Source organism: Acanthopagrus latus, unplaced genomic scaffold, assembly GCF_904848185.1.
Source record: "Acanthopagrus latus isolate v.2019 unplaced genomic scaffold, fAcaLat1.1, whole genome shotgun sequence".
NCBI lineage: Eukaryota > Metazoa > Chordata > Actinopteri > Spariformes > Sparidae > Acanthopagrus > Acanthopagrus latus.
In genome coordinates, this window is record NW_023504087.1 from 20,001 (window position 1) to 41,189 (window position 21,189).

At 41.9% G+C, this 21,189-nt stretch overlaps 1 protein-coding gene and 4 long non-coding RNA genes across 8 annotated transcripts in view; 4 read left to right on the plus strand and 1 right to left on the minus strand.

The window, feature by feature from the left end:
- Window positions 1-2,107, plus strand: part of LOC119016376 — a 7,997-nt gene extending 5,890 nt beyond the window's left edge. For all 4 annotated transcript variants that reach the window (XR_005074066.1, XR_005074065.1, XR_005074068.1 and 1 more), the window contains 4 exons: window positions 1-12; window positions 321-521; window positions 1,092-1,268; window positions 1,369-2,107. The exon at window positions 1-12 is cut by the window's left edge. This is a non-coding gene — a long non-coding RNA (uncharacterized LOC119016376). The remainder of the gene's footprint in view (window positions 13-320; window positions 522-1,091; window positions 1,269-1,368) is intronic.
- Window positions 2,108-2,915: 808 nt separating this feature from the next.
- Window positions 2,916-4,280, minus strand: LOC119016379. The gene is made up of 3 exons (XR_005074069.1): window positions 3,739-4,280; window positions 3,589-3,661; window positions 2,916-3,503 (listed from the first exon to the last, which is right to left on the minus strand). It is a non-coding gene; the product is annotated as an uncharacterized LOC119016379 (long non-coding RNA).
- Window positions 4,281-8,242: 3,962 nt separating this feature from the next.
- On the plus strand, window positions 8,243-11,958 carry LOC119016374 (mucin-19-like). Its single transcript, XM_037092153.1, has 3 exons — window positions 8,243-8,305; window positions 11,221-11,407; window positions 11,498-11,958. Exons 1-3 carry the CDS (start codon window positions 8,243-8,245, stop codon window positions 11,791-11,793), a joined length of 546 nt encoding a protein of 181 aa, XP_036948048.1. The 3' UTR covers window positions 11,794-11,958.
- A 685-nt stretch (window positions 11,959-12,643) lies between these two features.
- On the plus strand, window positions 12,644-15,560 carry LOC119016380. The gene is made up of 3 exons (XR_005074070.1): window positions 12,644-12,871; window positions 13,600-13,775; window positions 15,282-15,560. It is a non-coding gene; the product is annotated as an uncharacterized LOC119016380 (long non-coding RNA).
- Window positions 15,561-17,454: 1,894 nt separating this feature from the next.
- Window positions 17,455-18,545, plus strand: LOC119016372. The gene is made up of 3 exons (XR_005074063.1): window positions 17,455-17,516; window positions 17,692-17,838; window positions 18,090-18,545. It is a non-coding gene; the product is annotated as an uncharacterized LOC119016372 (long non-coding RNA).
- The last annotated feature ends 2,644 nt before the right edge of the window (window positions 18,546-21,189 follow it).

The window sequence follows — 21,189 nt, forward strand, 5'->3', positions numbered from 1 at the left end:
ATAATCATACTGGTATGTTTATAACTTTCGTAATGTTTTTGATAGATATTTTACATTATATTTTGTTTTGTTATATTACTTGCAGATGTTGTATCTGAATTGTTGTGGTATCAATCTGAAAGGCCTTATTTTTAAAATGTCTCCCTTTAAATCCTCCAGATATTAGGCCAATCATGCCTTTCAAGTCATTCAGTCTTCTAACATTTATATTTATTTATTTTTTATTCAGTCATAAGTCTTCAACAGTATTGCATTTACCTTTTACCTTATCTGTATACACACGCTTTTGCATAATGTTTTCTGTGTTTGCAACTGTATAGACAGCAACAAAATTCAACACCTGCGACGATGGAAACTGGGGGAAGAGAAGAAAAAACTCATGGAAACAATCAAGCTCTACAATGAGCAAGTGCTGGAAGCAGAGCGCATCGTTGAGGAGGTGGTGGAAAGCAAACTGTCTGTAGTAGGAGGAGACAGTGGGGCGGACAGTCTAATATGGCTGTGGGAAGTGCACAGCAGTGGTAGGGAACAATCTGTGAAACAATCTCTCTATTAGACTACTGTGTGTGTCTGTGTGCATTATTAAGCAGACTGATGTTATACAGTAGATGCTACAAAATACATCTGATTTCAGAGTGGGCATTTTTGTGCAGTTTTTAAATTTTAATTATTTTAATATCACATTTCGTCTCGCTGTGTCTTGCTTCCTTGCCGTGGTTGTGCACAAATTCTTCAAAGAAGGGCAATATGTCCAATACCACATGGTTCAGTGAAAACACTGGATTTTATATTACACACAATATGATTGACTTGAATGTTTAAGAGATGAGAATAGTAGAAAGTATAGATGAAATAGTAAGAAACAACCCATACACTGAGGATTCGCTCTCTTATTCTTTATTACAGAATAACATTTCAACCTGTAGGTTTTCAGCAGGCTTACACCATTTGTGCGATTAAAAAAATGATATTGCACCCTGCACATTGTTATGGGATATGCATGCGCTACTTTTGGTTGCTGCAGGTATGATAGCTGTTTACAATGTACAGGTCAAATATGTGTTGAAGGGATGTTATTTGTGTAACCACAGAATCCAGCAATATCCTCACCAAAAAGAAGGTTTTTGACGCATGCATGTGAAAAGTGCGGCTTCAAGAGGAAAAGGTCATTCTGATGAGGGAGGTGAGACAGCACTGCACCTATCTCAGAAGGCTGGCTGAGAACATCCGGAGAATGATGTCAGACATGTCTTCTGGCAGAGACAGTGGTAAGAAGCTCACTCCTGGAACAATCCTGTTGATTTTGGTAACTCCATGACTTAACTCAATGGAAATATTGGCATGTCTCTCTTTCACTTTTCCCTCCAGACAGCTTAAGTGACGAGGGGCATCAAGGGCCACTGTCTTCTCCAGAAAAGGCTCGCTGATGTGGAGGACAAGTTCCAAGTGGCAAGACTAAGTTACAGCCAGGCTTTAGGACCAAATGCTGCTTTTCTGCTGGAGGATTTGCCAGAGGAGATACTGGAGGAGCATAAAGAACAGTATGAGAGTTCAGATGACAGTGACTTTGAAGCTGTGTAAATTTGTCAGGGTGCTAGGCTGTCGTCCTACTTCCTTGTTGTCTGGTGTGTGTGTGTGTGTGTGTGTGTGTGTGTGTGTGCGTGTGTGTGTGTGTGTGTGTGTGTGTGTGTGTGTGCGTGTGTGATATGATACCAGGTTATCAAAGATAGTTAGTTGCATGCAGAGACCCTAAGTCTGTGTGAGGCATAATTCAAACAACATCGAATTAGCATCTAGGAAAAGCAAACTACCAATAACTTGACTTGAGGTCACAACACATTATATCAACCAGAGTTTAAAGTCCTGTGTGTGGCGTGGTGGTGAAGGAGTTAGTGTTGCGACAACGCCACCTGGGGTAATTTCACCCCCAGGAAATTCTAAGATAACTTTTACTGAATAAGGTCACACGGGTTCGATATACCACGGGGGGCAAGTGACGGTTTTCAAATTAAAGAGAACACTTTATTTAACATAAGTAAATCAGCAAAAATAAACAACAACTGGACTGGACTGATCACACTGCAGCGACATACAAGAAAGGTCAGAGCAGACTGTATCTGCTGAGGGAGCTCAGGTCCTTTGGGGTGCAGGGGGACCTCCTGACCTCTTTCTATGACTCTGTGGTGGCATCAGCCATTTTCTATGGCATAGTCTGCTGGAGCAGCAGCATCTCAGCAGCAGACAGGAGGAGACTTGATAAACTTATCAAGAAGGCCAGCTCCACCCTGGGATGCCCTCTTGACTCAGTGCAGGTGGTGGGAGAGAGCAGGATGATGGACAAGCTGACATCACTGCTGGTGCAGGAGTCCCGCCCCCTGCAGGACACTCTGACAGCACTGGGCAGCTCCTTCAGCAACAGACTGATACACCCTCAGTGTGTGAAGGAGAGGTATCACAGGTCCTTCCTTCCTGCTGCTGTCAGACTGTACAACCAGCACTGCTCCCAGTAGTCCTCACCTTGTACCCTGCACTGTGCAGTATGTCTGCACAAAGGTCACTTCTGTTTTTGCACTGTCTGATCAATTTTATTAACACCCATATTTATTCCATATTTATTATCTGTATTTAAAATCTACATTTAAAGCAATACAAAACAAAACAAGAAAATCTGCTGTTAAGTTTTGCACTATATCATGTAAATATGTATATATGTCTACTTCTTCCCTTTATAATTGTATTGCTTATTTTTGCTATTGTTTCTGTTCTTGTAATAGGTCTCTGTAATGACCCTTTAATGTCCCATCTGCGGGACATTAAAGGAATTCTGATTCTGATTCTGAAAAGATCACACACACACACACACACACACACACACACACACACACACACACACACACACACCAGTTAACACAGTTAATTAGCACCCTGCACTAGCAGAGATTAAAAAGCAGGGCTGTAGTTTACAGGCGGCAGGGCCGAACCAAAAATAGGGAGGTCTGTAAATTGAAACAACTGTGAAACAGCACTCACACACACACACACTGGACACTCGTGAGGGGGACCACCACCAGGGACTGAACTGCCGCCTTGGACCACAGCACCTAACCAAAACACACAAAACAAGTTAAAACATGCAACAGGGTGCAACACAGGGCTGGTGTGACAAAACAATGAAAACAAAATACGTCCAAAGAACACAAAATAACAAAATGGGAACTAATTATTAAGGCACAAATCAATGAAAACAGTGGAATGCTCTTTAAATGGCTCAGAAGTCGGCAGCTTTATTTAATAGTGACCACGAACTGAAGAGCCAGGCCCACGCCAAAAACGGCTTAACTGAACAGCTCGAGTTAGGACACATTCATGGGGCAGCCACACAGCTGATTAACAAACTGAAAGTCAGTGAGAGCAAGCACGTCCAACAATTTCATAGAGCCAAAACAGCAGCATGGATCTTCAGGAAGGATGGCTGGACACAGGCCAACGATTCACCACGGCCTCTACAAGAAGGCACACCACTATAATTTAGCAAACATATATACATCATTAAAATCGACATCTCTAGAAAAATGAATTCATACATACCACGACGCAAAGCTAGAGTGATGCCCCAGACCATCGGAGGAATAACAGCTCATGCCGCGGGTCAATCACTCAGCTACACCAGAACACAAAGAATATTAAGCTGGGAACTGAGCAACGGAGCTGCTGGGTGGCAGACAATTGTGAACTTACTGAAAGGAACAGGTGAGCGCATCCAGCAAGGGCCTCTGGCAGAGCGCTTCATCTCCCACAGCCCCAGCAGCCGCTCAGCTGCAAAGAGTGGAGATGGTGTCACCAAAATGCCCATTTATGCACAGATGCACAATGGAGGCCCGGCAGAGAGCATCACCTGAATGAGGAGGATCGTACAACTGCAACGGCCACGCTGAACTACTGCAAGAACCAGGCAGCAGCCACCGGAGGGAAAGGAAGAGACGGGTGTGTCTGCACCTCTATATGTAAGGGTGCACTGTGCTGCCCCTCATTTAGAATGCCCAATAAGTTGGCACAGTGCCATATAGTGGCAGGGAGGGAGACGACCTGTCACATGTGCATAGCCGTGCCATGCTATGCTATTTAAGCCCAGTTCAACGTTACCAGTCTTTGAAGAGACGGTGCTGGTGGTTGCAGTGGAAGGCTGGGGTTCAAATGTTGAACAAAGCTGTTCTTGCTGTGCAAGGTTTGATGAAAGTCAGCACAGGAGGAAACTGGTTGCTCCTTTCCTTTGCAAGGAAAGCAGCTTGGCGCTAACATCCCTCCATAGCTTGTTGGGCCCAAAAGAAGAGATCTTGAGGGCAGGCAGCCCCGTGTGGGGGAAGTGGAGAGGAGAGCTTGAAGATCCAAAGTTGAAGAAGTAGAGGGCGTCGTGTGTGAGAGAGAGAACAAGGAGGTCAGCGGGGGTTCACTTCTACTAGCTCAAACTTGAATTTTGCACCTAGGTGTGAAGAATGGGGAATTCTGGGACACTGCGTTCAGTTCAGGGTCCATTTTGAAATCCATAATGAATGAGTTAACCTGCGGGTCCCAACACACAAATGTTGCCACTCTCTGGTAGGTTGTATGTCCCATATTGTCGCTTCGACTGAAGAAATGATAAAGTGTATAAGAAAAAAGATTGAAATGCATGCAACTTGTACTTCAACAAGTATTTCTGACCACACGATGACTACACAAGGAATAAATTAGGACCCCACACAAATCATAGACCAAGAAATTGCATGGCTTAACAAGTAGTCTTTGTCTACATGAAATAACATGACAGAATTGAAATTACTTAAAATCAAAGAAATGTGAAACTTAGTTAAGATATCAAACACACTTGCACATACAGTAGGACTTAGAACTTAAACACAGTCCTTCTAGCTCCCTCTTAACAAAAAATGTCAGACATTTTACTGGTACATAACAAAAGTTTTAAACAAAAAAGAATCTTGTGAAAGTCTGTTCACCAGGGCCAAATGAAGAGAAGGGGTGGTTGTCCCCCAAACTAACTCATCAAGCAACAAACTTTATCTTGGTAATAACATAGAGAAACATGGAAAACATCAGTTTTATGAATATATCCTGCTGTTCCTTAACATATTAAAATTAAGAAAATGAGATTCCAGTTATTCAAAACTTATTGGAGCTCTGGATGAGTACAGACCCTGCTGTAGATTGAAATGTCACAGTTTCTTACACAAACATGTCATAAAAAACAGTTTGACATGTGAGGGGAAAGATAAACAAGGAGGAGGCCCAGAGCAGTTTTGCTGTTGGAGGGGTATCTGCTGATTCTGATCACAAGGAAAGAGACACAGAACATCAGCTGTCGTCACCTAATTTACTATTATAAGGACTTGTGTTCCTACACCTTTTCTTGGAGGTGCACTACAAAACTTGTGGATCAAAAACACAAATTGAGTAATGTCTGCTACTCTGATACATTGTAATATACTTTACAATGATAACCCTTAAAATGTAGGACTTACCCATGGACTCTACCATGGTTCTCTAGGAAAATAAGGTCAACATTTGGAATTGCTGCGTCTGCCATGTACTCCAGAAAATTGGTAACATGGGTTGCTTGCTGTTTTGCATTTTCAGATGTTTTCCTGACTCGGTTTGCACTTTCTGTATGTCCCCTTGAGGTATCTGGAGGGCAACACATTCTGATTTTTGAGTTTACTTAGTTTAGATGGAACAATGACTAATTGTTTCTCCATATGTGAATTAAGGGATGCAGACAGAGGGAGGCTCACAGCTCCAGGGGTCCTAAAGTAGTTTTTGAACTGGTGAGTGCTAAAGGTTAGCAGAAGGCAGGCCATCGTAAAGTACTAAAACCTGAAGTTGGCCCCTCACCAAATAGTGGGAGATGCCCTCATGTTTATGTTCCCGTAGAAGTATAAGAAACCCATTTGGGTCATTTTGGGGACAAGACGTACAGTTGACCGCAGCCAGGTCAGATGAGTAATGGGAGAAGAGTAGGGAGACAGGTCAACTCCTCTTTTAGTCTATTGGACAATATGCCAAAATGACCATAAGAAGAAGTGGGTGTTTACTGGAAAAGGGTCTCTAAAGGCCGGTGCAGGAAGGGAAGAGGTGTGGTGGCATTTTTTTAGATCTCCTGAGAGCAAAGGCTGATAGGAGCTTTGACAGAGCAGAGGGCAAAGCATTTTGGCATTGTTTTGGCCACAGATTTGATAAGATCAGAAAGCGGCTGCCTCTGATCCGGACTCAAGGCTCAAGGTCTGTTTCAATAAAGATTGCTCTATCATTCCACCCAGCCTGGCCGCCACAGAATTCTTTTATCAGCAAATTACATGCTGAAACCTTTGAGGAAAAGAGCCCAGAGATGACAACAACATTACTGCTAGATGAGCTACATGAACAACAATATCTTTTTGAGGTCTTATTTGCATGTGTTTCACTATTATTAGATGCAGTATGCCTATATAAGCCAAGGCACAGCACATATTTTAAGCAGTCATTCATAAAAAATTGGGTTTGACAAAACCAATATGGTGAAAAGGTCATCAGTCGCCTCTCTTTGAAGTCACCATGCCAATATCTGGAAATTGGAAGCAAATAGTTATGAGAAAATAAAATAAAGAGGGCTTGTTGAGTAAAGTTGTATTAATAGATATCTTTTTAATATGGTTGAAGTAACAAAAAGACACACCAGGTCGGATCCACAACTGCACAGATAATCACAAATCAGGTAAATATTGTACTATGTTATCAATGGTAATACCGAGCAATTTGTCACTTGTAATCATTCATGTAACCAATCATTATTTTATTACAATGAAGGGACCCACAGGGGAAGCACGTGCCAGGAGGGTCTGTCAGACATCATGGTGAAATGTAAAGAAGTTAAAGTGGGAGGAAAAAGATGTCCTCAGAAGAAAGAGGAGGGAATATTAAGGACAAACCAGAAAAGTAAATACAAATGAGGAAGCTTTGGAGAAGACGAGCAGTGAAGGTGAAGAAAGAGAAACCAGAGAAGTAAAGACACAGGAGGAGCCTTCGGAGAAGAAGACCAGTGACAAAGACATGGAAGAAGCAAGTATCCAGGTAGAGCCCTCAAATAAACCAAGAGGCAAGAAAGGGAAAGTGGAAGTCACGAGAAGGCAGGAGGGGTCATTGGAGAATAAAAAGCGGTGACTGAGAAGATGATGACTGTGATGGACATTTTGTACTTCATAAGGAGAGATGTGAACTGAAGTCTTACATAGGAATGTTCAATATAACTGTTTAACATGACCTGTAACTTGTGGCCTTTAGGTTGTTTTATGACCCTTTGTGTTGTTATATGGCCTATTTAAGGTATTGAGTAACCACTGAATGTTATCACTTCCTTCTCTGTGAATTATTCCTTTAAGTGCAGGGCATAAACTAGTAATTATTAGGGTAAAAACACCCCTGCAGAGAGGGATGAATGTCATGCTTTTCTCCTCAGACATTGAGTCTTGACTTTGTAACAGACCTGTGTGTTGTTCTGTGAATGCTCCTCTTGTACAAGATTAAAACCTTGTTTGAACTTTGAGCTGACTCCGATCTCCTTCCTCCAGTTCTAAATTATCGCAAAATTATTTTGACAATGACAATAAAAAAAGATTAAATGAAATGTTCACTTGTTAACCACCAAAACAAATTTGAATTTGTTACTGAGGGTTCAGAAGTGATCCAGGTCATTGTCATTTTAAGTGCTATACTGTAGGCAGCTAAACTTCTCACTTTCTTTCCGTTTCACCCCTCATGCATGAGGCTTCTTCAGTTGTAACCAGACCCTTAAAATGAAACAAGTCCAGTTGCCTCTATATAGCAATTATGACTTGTGTTTGTTGGTGTTTTCTGAAGCATCAAATTTGTTTTGTTTAATAAAACAGTTCATACTGCCACACTTAGTGACTTTATTTCTTAATTTGTAAGGTTAAGTACTGAAACGCTACTGTATGATAAACTTTATCACATACTCCTGCCAATAATTGCCAGAAATTTAAAAATCAAAATTTCACAGGCTTGAGCTTAAAAGTTTGTACATATTAAGTCTAATCATGACCAGCTTTTCAGTGTGTGTATATATAGGCCCAACACACATGAACAACTTTTAGATTTCTCCTATTGTGGCAGGTTGAGTGTTGCTCCACCTCTACTCAGTTAACATCACCTGTGCATGATTGGGCAGTAGTACCACCTGTTAATTGGTCGGGCCATGGCGGGCGTGCACACTATTGCCTGGCGCTCAGTAGGAGAGGGCTCCTTCTGGCGTGCTACGGTGGTTTGCACCGAGCTTGGATTTGTATGGTCGGCTGGTGTTGGCCGTACTGTTGGGCGTCTTTGTGGGGAGGTTGAGGACTGTGGCACTGGCTCTCTGCCCTCACCGTGAAACAGTGACAGTGTTTTGGAGCTGGATGCTAAGCTCTCTTTGCTCAGCTGCTGAAGCCACAGCTTATCTCTCCTCCTCCATTTCGATTAAAGGGGGCACCATAATCCGCTGTGTGCCCATGCAGCTTGGGACTCTCAATATCAACACAGCTCTTATTACTTGAGTAACTTCCTTTTCCTTTTCCTCTGTTGGCTTATTTGGTTTATTCTTTTGGGTTGAGTATTTTCATTTGTTTATTCAGTTTACTCTGCTGTCGGGTTTGTTTTCCTCGGCTAAAGGGAATATTACGCCTGGTCCCTGCCCACAGCTGAGTTTTGGTGTCTTGTTTATCATTATCATGTTATTTTGTTTTCTTATAGATTTGTAATTGGTCCTCGTTATGTAATTAGTTATTAGGTTCATTTCTTTGTCTGCTGGTGTGAGTGCGATGAGTGTGTGTGGTTTTGTATGACTCTTGTTTTGTTTTCTTGAATTTGGTCTGCCACATGGTGGTTTGTAGTGGTTTTCTTTGGTTTGAGTTGTGTCCCCCCCTTTGGGTGTTTTTTTTTTAGTCTGTCCACCAAGCTAAGCCTTAGCCCTGGTCCTGCCATTTGTTTATCTTTTTTTTCACCGCAATTTATAGTGCTCTATTATTTTGATGCTCAGGTTGCATATTCAACATTTTTGTGTTCTTGTAATCTTCTTAAAATCTCGTGTACTTGGAAGTCCGTCTCTCATGTCCTCTTTAAATCAAGCGGTGTTACGAACCTGTGTGTAACCTTCTAGTAAGAGTGGTGATCGTATTTCCTGGGGTGCAATCCCCCAAGTGGCTTTGTCTGGCAACTCGACTCTCTTCCCTCCATTGTCAGGCCAAACCATATAAAATGTTCTGAAGAGAATGACAAATTTCATGTACTCTTACTGATGATGCTGGAAAGCAGAAATGTAAATATTCTAATTCCCAAAAGCTTGAGCTACAGAGGGTTTTTTTTAACATATGGGGCCTTATGATGATGCCAGAGAACAGGGTGGTGGTGTTTACACATTTTTACCCCAGGCTTGAGTGATGGGTATATCTTGATTTTCTGATATGATAGATGTTGACCAATGAGTTTGTTTACTCTCAGGAAGTGACCTCAATTTGACCAGTCAGACCAGCTTCTCAGTATGCAAAGGCAAAAGCACCCAACAGCTACCCTTGAGATCCTTTAATGAAAGAAATAACACAGATTTGAGCTTCGAAAGGCATCAACATTGAACAGATTACTCAAAGGCACCCAAACATTCAGAATACTGAAGCCCAACCACAAGAACCCTCTGTATAGATAGATAACTTCATTTATCCCCAAGGGGAATTTAGGTTACAAGCTTAGAGCCAACTACAGACCCTGTCTTTTTAATGAGTTTATTTAGTCTGTTTGTATCCTTCACCTCAATGGCAACACCCCATGACACCACATTAAAGAAGATGGTGCTCACAACAACAGACTTATTGAAGATCTGGAACATCCGGTTACAAACATTAAAGGACCTGACCCTCCTCGAGAAAAGCTCAGTCCATCCTTGTAGACTACTGTGTTTGTAGTCAACTCCAGCTAACCAAAGGTGAAAAGACGTGAATGAAGGAAAGTTGTGAGTGTATGACTGAGGCCTGTTCAGCCAAATGCGGGTGTACCGACTCGCTGTCACTTTTAGAAAAAGTAAGGCTGAGGTCTAACTGAACACCGGGACCTAGAAATTGTCGTGTGTCCCAACAGGAAGTGACCTAAATTTGTCCCCAAACTTCTGGAGGCTGTTTGGACCATCTTCTCTGTATATAAAGGCTATAGCACCCAACATATACCCTTAAGATTCTTTAATGTAAGAAAAACTCATTTCAGCTCCAAATGTTGCCAAACTTGAACAGAAGACTCTCAACCACTCTTTGATGTAGAATACTGAAGCACAGCCTTCTAGGACCTTCCATGGCCTAGGTCTTTTAAGGGCGATGGCATATTTGATAGTAGTGTAGTGAACGGGGAAGTCCTCACTCAGGATCAAGCTAATGATGCTGGGGATGGGACTGCCGTGGAGTGCTGAAAGATTGTTGATGATGCACTTCTTTCCGGAGTATTTCCTGGTTGCGAAACCAAGGGGGCTGATGCAGAAGTTAGGAAATGGAGGACGGGCGAACAGTCCGATCATGAAACCCTCTTTAAATTCCTTAGTGAGTGTTGAGGTGTGGTCCTGCTCCTGAAACTTCGCCAATTAAGCTTCAAATAAAACAGATCAATTTGCATTTGGGGATTCTATACCTGCTGCCAAAAGGGCAAGTTAGACCTAAGTTACTAGCATATATTGTTAAAAGCTGCTTTTGCAATGGAAACAATTTTATTTTTAATGTTTAGCATTGTTATTCATTTAAAGAATGATAATTTTCTTATCATGTATCTTTCCGTTTCCTTTTTTTTTGTACATGTATCTCTATTCAATCACTTGATTCAAGACTTCTAAAAGGGCAAGTTGGACCTAAGTCACTAGCATATATTGTTAAAAGCTGCTTTTGCAATAAAAACAATTATATTTAATGTTTAGAATTGTTATTCATTTGAATAATGATAATATTCTCATCATTTATCTTTACGTTTCCTTCTTTTTTTTTTTTTTGTACATGTATCTCTATTCAACCACTTGATTCAAGACTTCTAAAATGGCAAGTTGGACCTAAGTCACTAGCATATATTGTTAAAGGCTGCTTTTGCAATGGAAACAATTATATTTGATGTTTATTTATATGTAATATTTTGATGTATTTTTCTTTGTTGTCATTTCTCTGACTATGACAGAGTGGTAGATTAAAAAAAAGCCCACCAACCAAGCCTCGTAAGGCCAAGGCGAGGGAGCAGGGGGACTTTCCCCCAAGCCCACCCCAGCAAGAGTGTGGCAGGCCACGGGAGCGGACCCTGCCACCGTGCCCTGTGCGGAGAGCCGTGCTACGGGGAGACATTGTTGTGCCAACAGCCCAGGGTCCTTGTAAGTCTATCTAAGTGTCATTATTTCCTCTATTAGATGCAGCAGTCATTTGTGTGGTTAAATGAATTTTTCTTTCATTCTCCTATTTAGGCAGGTGGTCACCGCTTAAACATCGCCCGCTACACCGAGCCGCAGAACGGGGCACAGCTGGACCCGCAGCCACCGCCGCTGCCTCTTCTGCAGCCTCCCATTCTGCAGCCTCCCATTCTGCCTCTGCCTCTGCCTTCTCTTCTATGGCCTCCACTTCCACCACCGCTGCCTCTTCCGTGGCCTCCACTTCTGTGGCCTCCACTTCCGCTTGCGCTTCCGCATCCACCTCCGTCTACACCTCCACCTCCGCCTCCAGCTACACCTCCACCTCCACCGCAGCGACCGTTCTCCCTTGAATCCGACCTGGGGGCACCTCCAGTGCTGGATGTTGCTCCGTGGGGGGCAGACGAGCAGGAGATACAGCCAGAGTCAGACAGCAAGTTTTTTTCCACTCGTGGCTCACCGAGTGGAAAGAAGCGTCGACTCCGGAGGAGTCCTGGAGGAAAGGTTTTGGCCCTAACCCTAACCCCCCTAACCCTTTACAAAAAACACTTTGTCAAATTTCCACATCCCTACTCCCATTAATCCTTATGGGGTGGGCTGGAAAAATTTAAAAGTGACTGGGCAAGCTGCTTCTGCCCACCAAAGGTATTGGGCAGAAATGAAGACGAGGAGTTCCTTTTGGGGTTGAGGGATTCAAGAGCCCTCAACCCCCACCCAGCCCCCAACTCCCCCTCCCTTCCCTCCCCAGTAACGGGAGGATAAAGTTTGTCTAAAAGACAAGATAATTTCCCCGATGAGGCACAACTTGCCACTCGATGAGTGATTGTTTGAGGGAGAACATTGGCCGTTTTGACACATCATCCCTGTTGATGGAGGTCAGAGAGTGCTGTCAGTAGGAAACATACAGTGAATGTCTGGCACAATATTTAGCAGGTATCAGAAAGGCTAGAGTCAACCTGTGTCAGCCAGCATAGGTTGGCTCTAAATGCCACACTGATACCTGCTGAATACTCTGCCAGACATTCGCTGTACTTTTCCTACTGACAGCACTCTCTGACCTCCATCAACAGGGATATGGCTAATGTTCTCCTTTGAGTTGTCTCCTATTAGTTATTCCACTAATATTTTATAGATCAAAATCTGGCCACTCGGGGAATGTGCCTGAACACAACAAAAACACAGACACGATTTCTATGGCTGGTTCCAACATGACTTTGAACGCTATGAGCAACATTATAGCAACATGAGAAGGAGCTCACAGATGAGTGAATCAACACTTGAAAAGGGGGACTTACTCCCTTATTAATCTAAAACCAATGTGGATACAGAGAAGACAAAGAGTAAGACAGCATCCAGCAGCACTGTCTGTAGAGACATTCACTTCCCCTTCTTACCCAGAGACAGCGGAGAAAGGAGAGTCTCAAAGACAAGGTGAATCGCCCCATGAGACATAACCATTCCTTAAACAAATGACTGCTTGACGGAGAACGTCGGTGGTTTTTACTCTTTATCCCTGTTGATCGAGGTGAGAGTGCTGTCAGTAGGAAAAATTACAAGACAAGGTTTAGTAGTGTTTCCTACTGACAGTGCTCTCTGACCTCGACCAACAGAGATATGAGTTAAGCCCAGCCGACGTTCTCCTTATTATTTTTTTGTTTGTAAATAGTTGTATTGTATGTAGTTTGGTAGTTGTTGTTCAATGTTGTTCAATTGTTTAGAGTTCTTTAGGTTGTATATAGTTCATTATCTTGTATATAGTTCATTGGGGGTTAGTTAGATGGGGTTGTATTTAGGTACAGTTAGTTAGTTGGGTTACAGTTTGATTTACTTAGTTGTAGTTTTAGTTTGATTTAGTTTCTTGTATATAGTTGTAGTTATTTAGGTTCCTCCACATGGATTCTGCCTTGCCGCGGCGTGGAGGCTTAATTGCATCGGTGGTCCTAGGGAATCTCTAGAGTGGCTGTACCCACCATAGCATACGCCTGTGTGGTAAGGCAGTATGCTGTGCTGGGTACAGCCACTCTAGAGAATTCCCTAGGAACACTGGTGCCAGACCAAAGAGTCCAACCCTTATCAGTGACAAAAGCATTTACCTCTTTCACTTTTCTGTTTCACTTATCTTATTCACATCTTATTTAAGGTTTCACCTTTTTTTATAGGTATCTACAGACTCCAAATGGCCTGAAACATGCCCCTAAACATGTCCTGGAGGAAGGGTTTTGGCCCTGACACTTGTTGAATTTTCAGCAGATTCCGGCTGGTTTCCAACACTTATAATTCCGGAAGGGTTGGGGTTAGGAGGACAACAAGGACATGGTTGCCTTCAGCACAATGGGTACTTGGAGGCCACATACATTGCATAGCATTTCCACACTGTAAATCATTGCAGCCCCGTTTAGTTATGTTCACTTGCTGTTTCTCTTTAACACAAAGATCTCTGACAACTTTTGGATTTTGAACTCGGCTGTTCTAGTTTTCGTAAGTTTAACTTACATTAATTCATTCGTCTTGACTATTTCAAATTTTTGTAAGCTCTGTCCAAGTTGACTTAACTTGCCCTTTGTAAGTCATCTGTAGAAAAAAGCGCCAGGAGGTGAGTTTAAATTAACGTTATATTAAAATGTTAGGTTGGCTTCCTTAAGTTTGGATTCCATAACTTCAATAGAGTTAACTATGTACATTAACCTGACGTCTTGCTTATTAATAGCCTGGAAAAACTAAATACTTAGCCTTGATGTTAGCTTAAAAAAAATCGCACATTACTCATGGACTTAACATTAGTCAGTCATGCTTTTGATAGATGCAAAACATTGTGAAAATACAAGCCCTTAGTGTTAGTTTTAAAGGTTTCCACAATATTTGTTTTACATTTGTGGGCCACTGAACTAACTATGATGGTTTGCTAGCGGCCATTAACATTAGCTTAGTAAAGCTAGCTGTTAGACAGCTAAGTCTAGGGAAAAATAAGCAATACTGTGGCTGGAAGATTGACATTCAATGGCTTTGCTCGCTCCTGCATTTATATCGACCAGTAAGTAGAAACGTTAATGTATTCATTTTGTTTAATAATTATTTATATGGCGATAATTACTTGTGACCTTAATCTTCCTGAGCATGCTGCAGAGATAAGTTAGGACTCAAATCGAGAGCAGACATTTTCTCGTCACCTTTGCCCCGCTCTGGGTGTGTGTGGTGCAGACAAGACAGATACATCGAGACGGACTTTGTGCTTGGTTTAGCCTGTAACGTCAGTATATTCCAGGGCTGGGGAAAAAAAAAAAAAGATTCATCGGTGCATTGCAATTAATTTTTCCCCAATTGAATATTGATTCAGAAAATGCTGAGATGATTCGCAAAAAAGGAAAAAAAAATAGGATCAGGGAGGATGTAACATTAAATTAATTTTGGGTGGAGAGAAATAAACATCCGCTACCATTACAATGAATGAAAATGGAACTGAAACAAGGTGCAGGCTCTGAGGCAGCTTGCATGGCTAATTTGCATAAAAAGCACAAGGCTCATTTGCATATATAGGCCAGGTAATGTTCATGGCAAATTAAATAGGCCAGCAAACCCCTGCAAGTGTATCCTCAAATTTTATGAACCTATTAGTTTTAATGTCAGCTAAATGTGAAGAAATCAACAGTGTTTGTAGGCTATTTATTGATTTATGTAATTTTATTTCTCCACCCAACAAACATGCTGTTTAGTCTGCACTTTAGATCATACTGTTCTGTTAATTCTAATACTTGAAAAATAAATATATAAGTATTTGGGTGTTATTTTTGTAACACATTGTCTTTTACCAAACATGCAATTCATTTTTATTTTCAATTTACAGGTGTCAACAAGCATGTCCAGTTCATGAAGTGGAAATGTAAGTGTTGTGCATTCACCACCAATGGGCAAGGAAGAATAACTCAGCATTACAAAGAGCGTCACGGACATCACCGGAGGAGCTCAGGCCTTGTCTGTACTGTAGGCCTTGAGGACTGTTTGAGCACATTTCAAACTCAAGCTGAATTTAAAAATCATTTGAAAGAACATGTGAAAGAAGGTAAAAGAATTGTGACTAAGTTATGCTGTGATTTGGGTACATTCTCAGAGCCTAGTGACATTAAAGGGGACATATTATGCAAAACTCATTTTTTCGTTGTTTTACTATGTATATGTGCATACCTGGAGTGCCTCCCGACGCCTTAAGAGTGATTCACCACCACTAAGTCAATGTTTTGTAAACTGGCGGAGTCAGGAAATGTGTCTCTAAAGGAGCCATTTGGATTTTACGTAACAGTACGGGTGATTTGAATGCTCCCGCCCTCACGCTGGATATCTCCTCCCATATTACACCAGCTACCTGAAGGAGGATCCGCCATTTTCTCGCTTCACTTGTATGCGACAGCCTGACCGCAACCGTGTACAACCCGAAAGCCAAGCACTCCTGCTCTGTCGTCGGATGCGCGGATACTCGTATTTCCGTACATCGCCTCTATACCAAAGAGGATATCAGAGCGAAGTGGCTAAATTTTATTTTTCAGGGAAACGTCCCAGCTTCACTGAGCAAAAGCGTTGTTGTCTGTGCCAATCACTTCACACCGGACTGTTTCAGCAACCAGGGTCAGTATCGGGCTGGACTGGCAACGAGATTGTTCCTCAAAGATGGATCGAAACCCACTGTCCGTGTCAACGCCACAGAAGAAGAAACTGTAAGTATTTTTAAAAACAGTGTTGTTTGTGTTACTTTGGCTGTTTAGCACATGAGCTAACGCTAACCGGTGATGTAAATATGAGGCTGAGCTAACGTTACAACATTGGGCTTACTGGTCTTAGGATTCACGGTAATGTTAATGTTGCCTAACCTTAATTTGTCATATCAGCACTCTTTTAAAACATGACAGTGAATTGAGAAAATTAATTGGGATATTGAGCTTTGATCGCTTCTAACCGGCCGGTGAACCACTAAGAAGTTGTCCGCGGACGACGAGCTAGCTAGCACTGCTCGGCCGTGAACAGCGCTAGCTAGCCATCGTCATGTTCACGGCCGAGCAGCGCTAGCTAGCTCATCGTCCGCGGACAACTTCTCGGTTGTTACAGCTACAGCCGATCAGACGGTGTGAAATTGTCTCAGTTGTTTGCGGACGGAGAGCTAATGTTCCGCCGTGAACACGCAGAGAGGACGGTATGAAATGCTCTGTTATTCACGGCCAGTGAGCTACGTTACGTCAATTAGCATGTTGTGCTAAAGGACTGTGTGTTAGACGTTCAGGAGCACCTTGGCTGCTGGTACGAGAGACCCGAGCTGACAGTATCAAAACTTTATCTGCAGTCAAGCAATCATTACTTTGCTTTGGAGCCGGAGACAGGGGTTACCTGTCTGCTGTGCTACGATTAACGTTAGTTATATGAAGGCATGGACACAGAAAAGTTGCCTTGCCAATATGTATTGCTCACTTATGTCACAACCTGGCTCAACAGCCGTGACAAAAAAGGGAAGCCACACGTCTACTGATCATAATAATATAAATTTAATAAAGTAAACAGGAAATACTGGTATGTCCATCTGTAGATCAGTGTGCATGCAATGTTGTTGCAAGTGGGTGAATGGTGGTGTGTACAAGATACAAACAAAATCAGTCAGGTGGCCAGCCAGGTGAGAGAGAGAGAATGCAAGCCAAGGCTGGCTTTATAGCCTCTCACTGCAGCCTCCTCAGGTGTGCTGCATCGGGGATAATGTTGCAGCTCCACCTCTCCAGCTCCGGCAACACCAATTACATCCTCCCACACCCACACATCCTAAACCAGCACTAGAGGCCGTCACACTTACTAAATCTAATGTGAAATGAGGGATTTGCATGGGTTTGCTTGGATCATGATTTGCCAGAATTTGCCTTGCTTTGTTTCATGTAACATGAGAAAACAGACACAGAACATATTCCTTCCTTTTGTGTTTAGCCAAGCACATCTGTACAGCAGTCTGTAGTGCATCATGTTGCCTGCCAGACAGACCAACCAGTGAAATGCACGGTTGGCACACAGCTTTCCATGAGAACTCTCCGGCCTCACTTCAGAAGCACAGGTTTGTTGAACAAAAGCATATGATGTAATGTTAGTCACTATTTTACTCTAATATGTTGTTTTATTTTACTCTGTTATGAATATGGATTGGCGAACATAAAACATCACTGTTGATTTAGCTGATTATAGTTTAGTGTGTATACTATGATTTTTAAAGTACTGTTTTTCCACCCAAGACTCTACCTGGCTGCCCTGCATTACAATGAAAATACTGACTGACCACAGGCAACATCTACAGGTGGAGAGCTGCTGTACAGTCAACTTCCTCAAATCTATGCATGGAGAATGAACTGCAAAGCCTGTGAAAGCAGAGCCAACATTCCGTATGTTTTACAATCTTTTATTTGAAACCCACGAATAAAAAATAAAGATGGACACACAGGCAATAACACAAACAGTTGAAAATAAACAAATCAAATCTGGATTATTTTTTTGATGGTTTTCAAAATAATAAATAAGGAGAACGTATAAATTAGGAGAAATACGAAGAGACACTTGACAACACTGCAGCACAAGGCTTTTTGGTTCTAGTGCATTTTCTTGTAAACATTAATTTTTGTTTATTGCACTGCAGACTATGTTGATGCACTGTTGGACCTGATCTTCAAGAAGATTTTCCAGGACCCTGGCCCATATGTGAACGAGGTGCTGAAACTTACAATCCCTGAAGACCTCTCGGCTCAGTATTAAAGACCCAACAAGCTGGACGTTATAGCCAGTTACGTGCCAAGGTTCAATCAAGGACAGGACTGAACCTAACATACTGTCCTTCAGCGTCGGGGAACTCTGCACGAATCCTCAGCACCACACAGGCAGGCAGCACAGCTCTCACTCTCTGCCCCAGAAAGCCCCAGCACCAGCTTACAAAGCTTCTGTAGGCTACATATCTATATTGGCTGGACACAATTCAGTAGAAAGTCAGCACTGAATGTTCACATCCATGGCAACTGGCAAGTTTAACTGTTCCACTTTAGATATTTATTTTGTATGTCTACAATTGTTTCTTGCAATAAAACATCTCTCCCAACTGTTCTGTGTGTTTTCATTGTTTGATATGTAGTTTTCATTCAGTTACCAAGTAAAAGATAGTAAAGATAAACTATAAGCAATGTAAGACAGAGGAAGCAGTTATGTGCTTCAAAACACTTTTGCAATAAATTAATAATATTTATGGGCCTAAAAAGCTCACTGCTCTATTCTCCTCAGACGTAAAGGTCCGTAGTCTGCCCGATAAATGTTCAGTGCATTCTGCAGTGAAAACACATTCAGGCAGACAGGTTCTAGGCCAGGATGGTCCAGCATGCATGATGGTTGCTCAGGAAGCTGCTGTAACTTAGTCTTCATGTCACCTAGAAGTTATGAGAGGTAAGTGAGTGACAATGGATTAAAGAAAAGAGACTGCAGAATAACAACTGCCACAGAAACACCTGTTTTTAAGCAGAATGGATATTATTCATTGGAAACTACATAGCCAATCAATCACGTTGCGTTGTTTCTTTTGTAATATTTAAAGTGTATAAACTGTTGGAACTGGTTCAAAAACAATACTGCTGGTAGAGAGGTGACAGGAGGCAACTGTGGCTTATTGAAAACTACAGTTGTTGGACATTGCTAGCTAATTACAGGTCGTCACTGCAAATAAGAGCAGGTTCTCAATTGACTTACCTGGCCACATAAAGGTAAATAATAATACGGGGTTACGCTTTTCTCTTGTAACGGCAATTGCTAAATTGCATCCGCGTTACTGCAACTGCAGAGCAGCAAACGCCGGTCGAGGTTTGGCTAAGCTTTGTAATGTAAACACTCGAGGCAGGAGAAGGGGGTTGTGATCTGTAACAGCGCGGGGCAGACGGCTACTAAGCCCGTCAAACTGTCGTTTGTCTGTGCAGTAACAAGTTACAAGTAATGTCGAGATTAAAAAAAAAAAAAAAGTCAACTACTAACCACTGAGAAACATCCATGTTCATTCTCGGCTGCTGAACTTCTTGCACTGTGCTGATCCAGGTGACATCATGTATGCAGGTACACTGCAAGTCAATGCACGAGACACTGCTGGTCCTGAGTAATTTGGTGCCCTGGGCAAGATGTTAGCGGGCGCCCCCCTGCATCACAGTCAACTTCACAATCAATTTTCATACACTCACATAAAAACTGCATATATGTATTTAAGATTTGATTTGTTTTGAGTCAAAAATATCACAGCAAAGAAAAACTGAAGAAAGAAACAAGTGATAAAAATACAATATAAATAAGGCATTACTCAAACATGTTATCTCTCAGCCTCAGAGTGCCATCTCTCACTTATCTATTGTCAGCCACTTTGCAAAATGACCTCCAACTCCTTCCATGTTGCCATGTGGGTATTGTGCTGCTATCTATCCTCATGAACCTTCAGCAAGTGGCTTTCATGTCTCCAGTCCTTTAGTCCTTCTTTATTTAGTTTGTATTCTGTTGGAGAAAACATTTAGCACGTGAAGCAGTGCAAGCTATCATTTCTGTTTGAGTACATCAGCCAGCTTCTTTTGATTTTTTCAGCACTGACTAAGACTCTGTTACAAAAGTCATGTTGACACTCTCCCATCTTTGTTTTATTTGAACTGGTCCTCTGTGAACTAGCTCTGATCTTACATAGTCAGTTAGAAGAGATGTCCAGTCAGCAGGTCTACTGGTGCAGCCTTAAGTCCTGATGCTGTGTCAGTCTGCTGTGCTGAGGTAGAGGGACAGCAGCACCTGATGCTGTGTCAGTCTGCTGTGCTGAGGTAGAGAGACAGCAGCACCTGATGCTGTGTCACTCTGCTGTGCTGAGGTAGAGGGACAGCAGCACCTGATGCTGTGTCAGTCTGCTGTGCTGAGGTAGAGGGACAGCAGCACCTGATGCTGTGTCAGTCTGCTGTGCTGAGGTAGAGGGACAGCAGCACCTGATGCTGTGTCACTCTGCTAGCTAGCAAGCTAACACTCTGCTCCAACAACAGTAACTACGATTATTAAACTATGAATTTCATTCACTTCATCACATTGACGTTACTGTACCTGCATCTTCTTCACGTCTTCCTCTCCTTTCCTTCTTTTCCTTCACTGGGTACCGGATGGTTTCAGTCTTTTGGACCTTGTAATTCCACTATCACTGTAAAACCTTACAAGTTACTTCAACTTAAACTGTTTGAGGAAACCGATTGCCTTGAACTATTTAAGTTTACTAACTCAAATAAATTAAGTACCAGCAATTATTTTATGTAAGTAAAGTTAACTTGTATATATAAAGTTATTGTGACATGTAAATTATGAGTTAGCATTACTAATTCCATTTACTGAAGTGAAATGTAAAGATTTAGCTTTTTGCACTTAAATGCAGCAATTCATTCAACTGATATAACATGTTCATTAAATGTATGTGAATTAAGTAACACTACTCTTTTTACTCAAGTTTAATAACTTATTACATTCTAGCTGTGATAACTTAAAATTACATTTTGTCTACTAAATTCATTTGAGGAAACCAACTGCCTTAAACCAATCAAGTTACATGAACACAATATAATTGACAAATCTCTGATCCAACTTAAAATGTTTATTAAACTGAACATTCATAAACTACAAAACATTTCCATGAGATAGATAGATATAGATAGATATATAGATATAGACACACACACACACACACACACACACACACA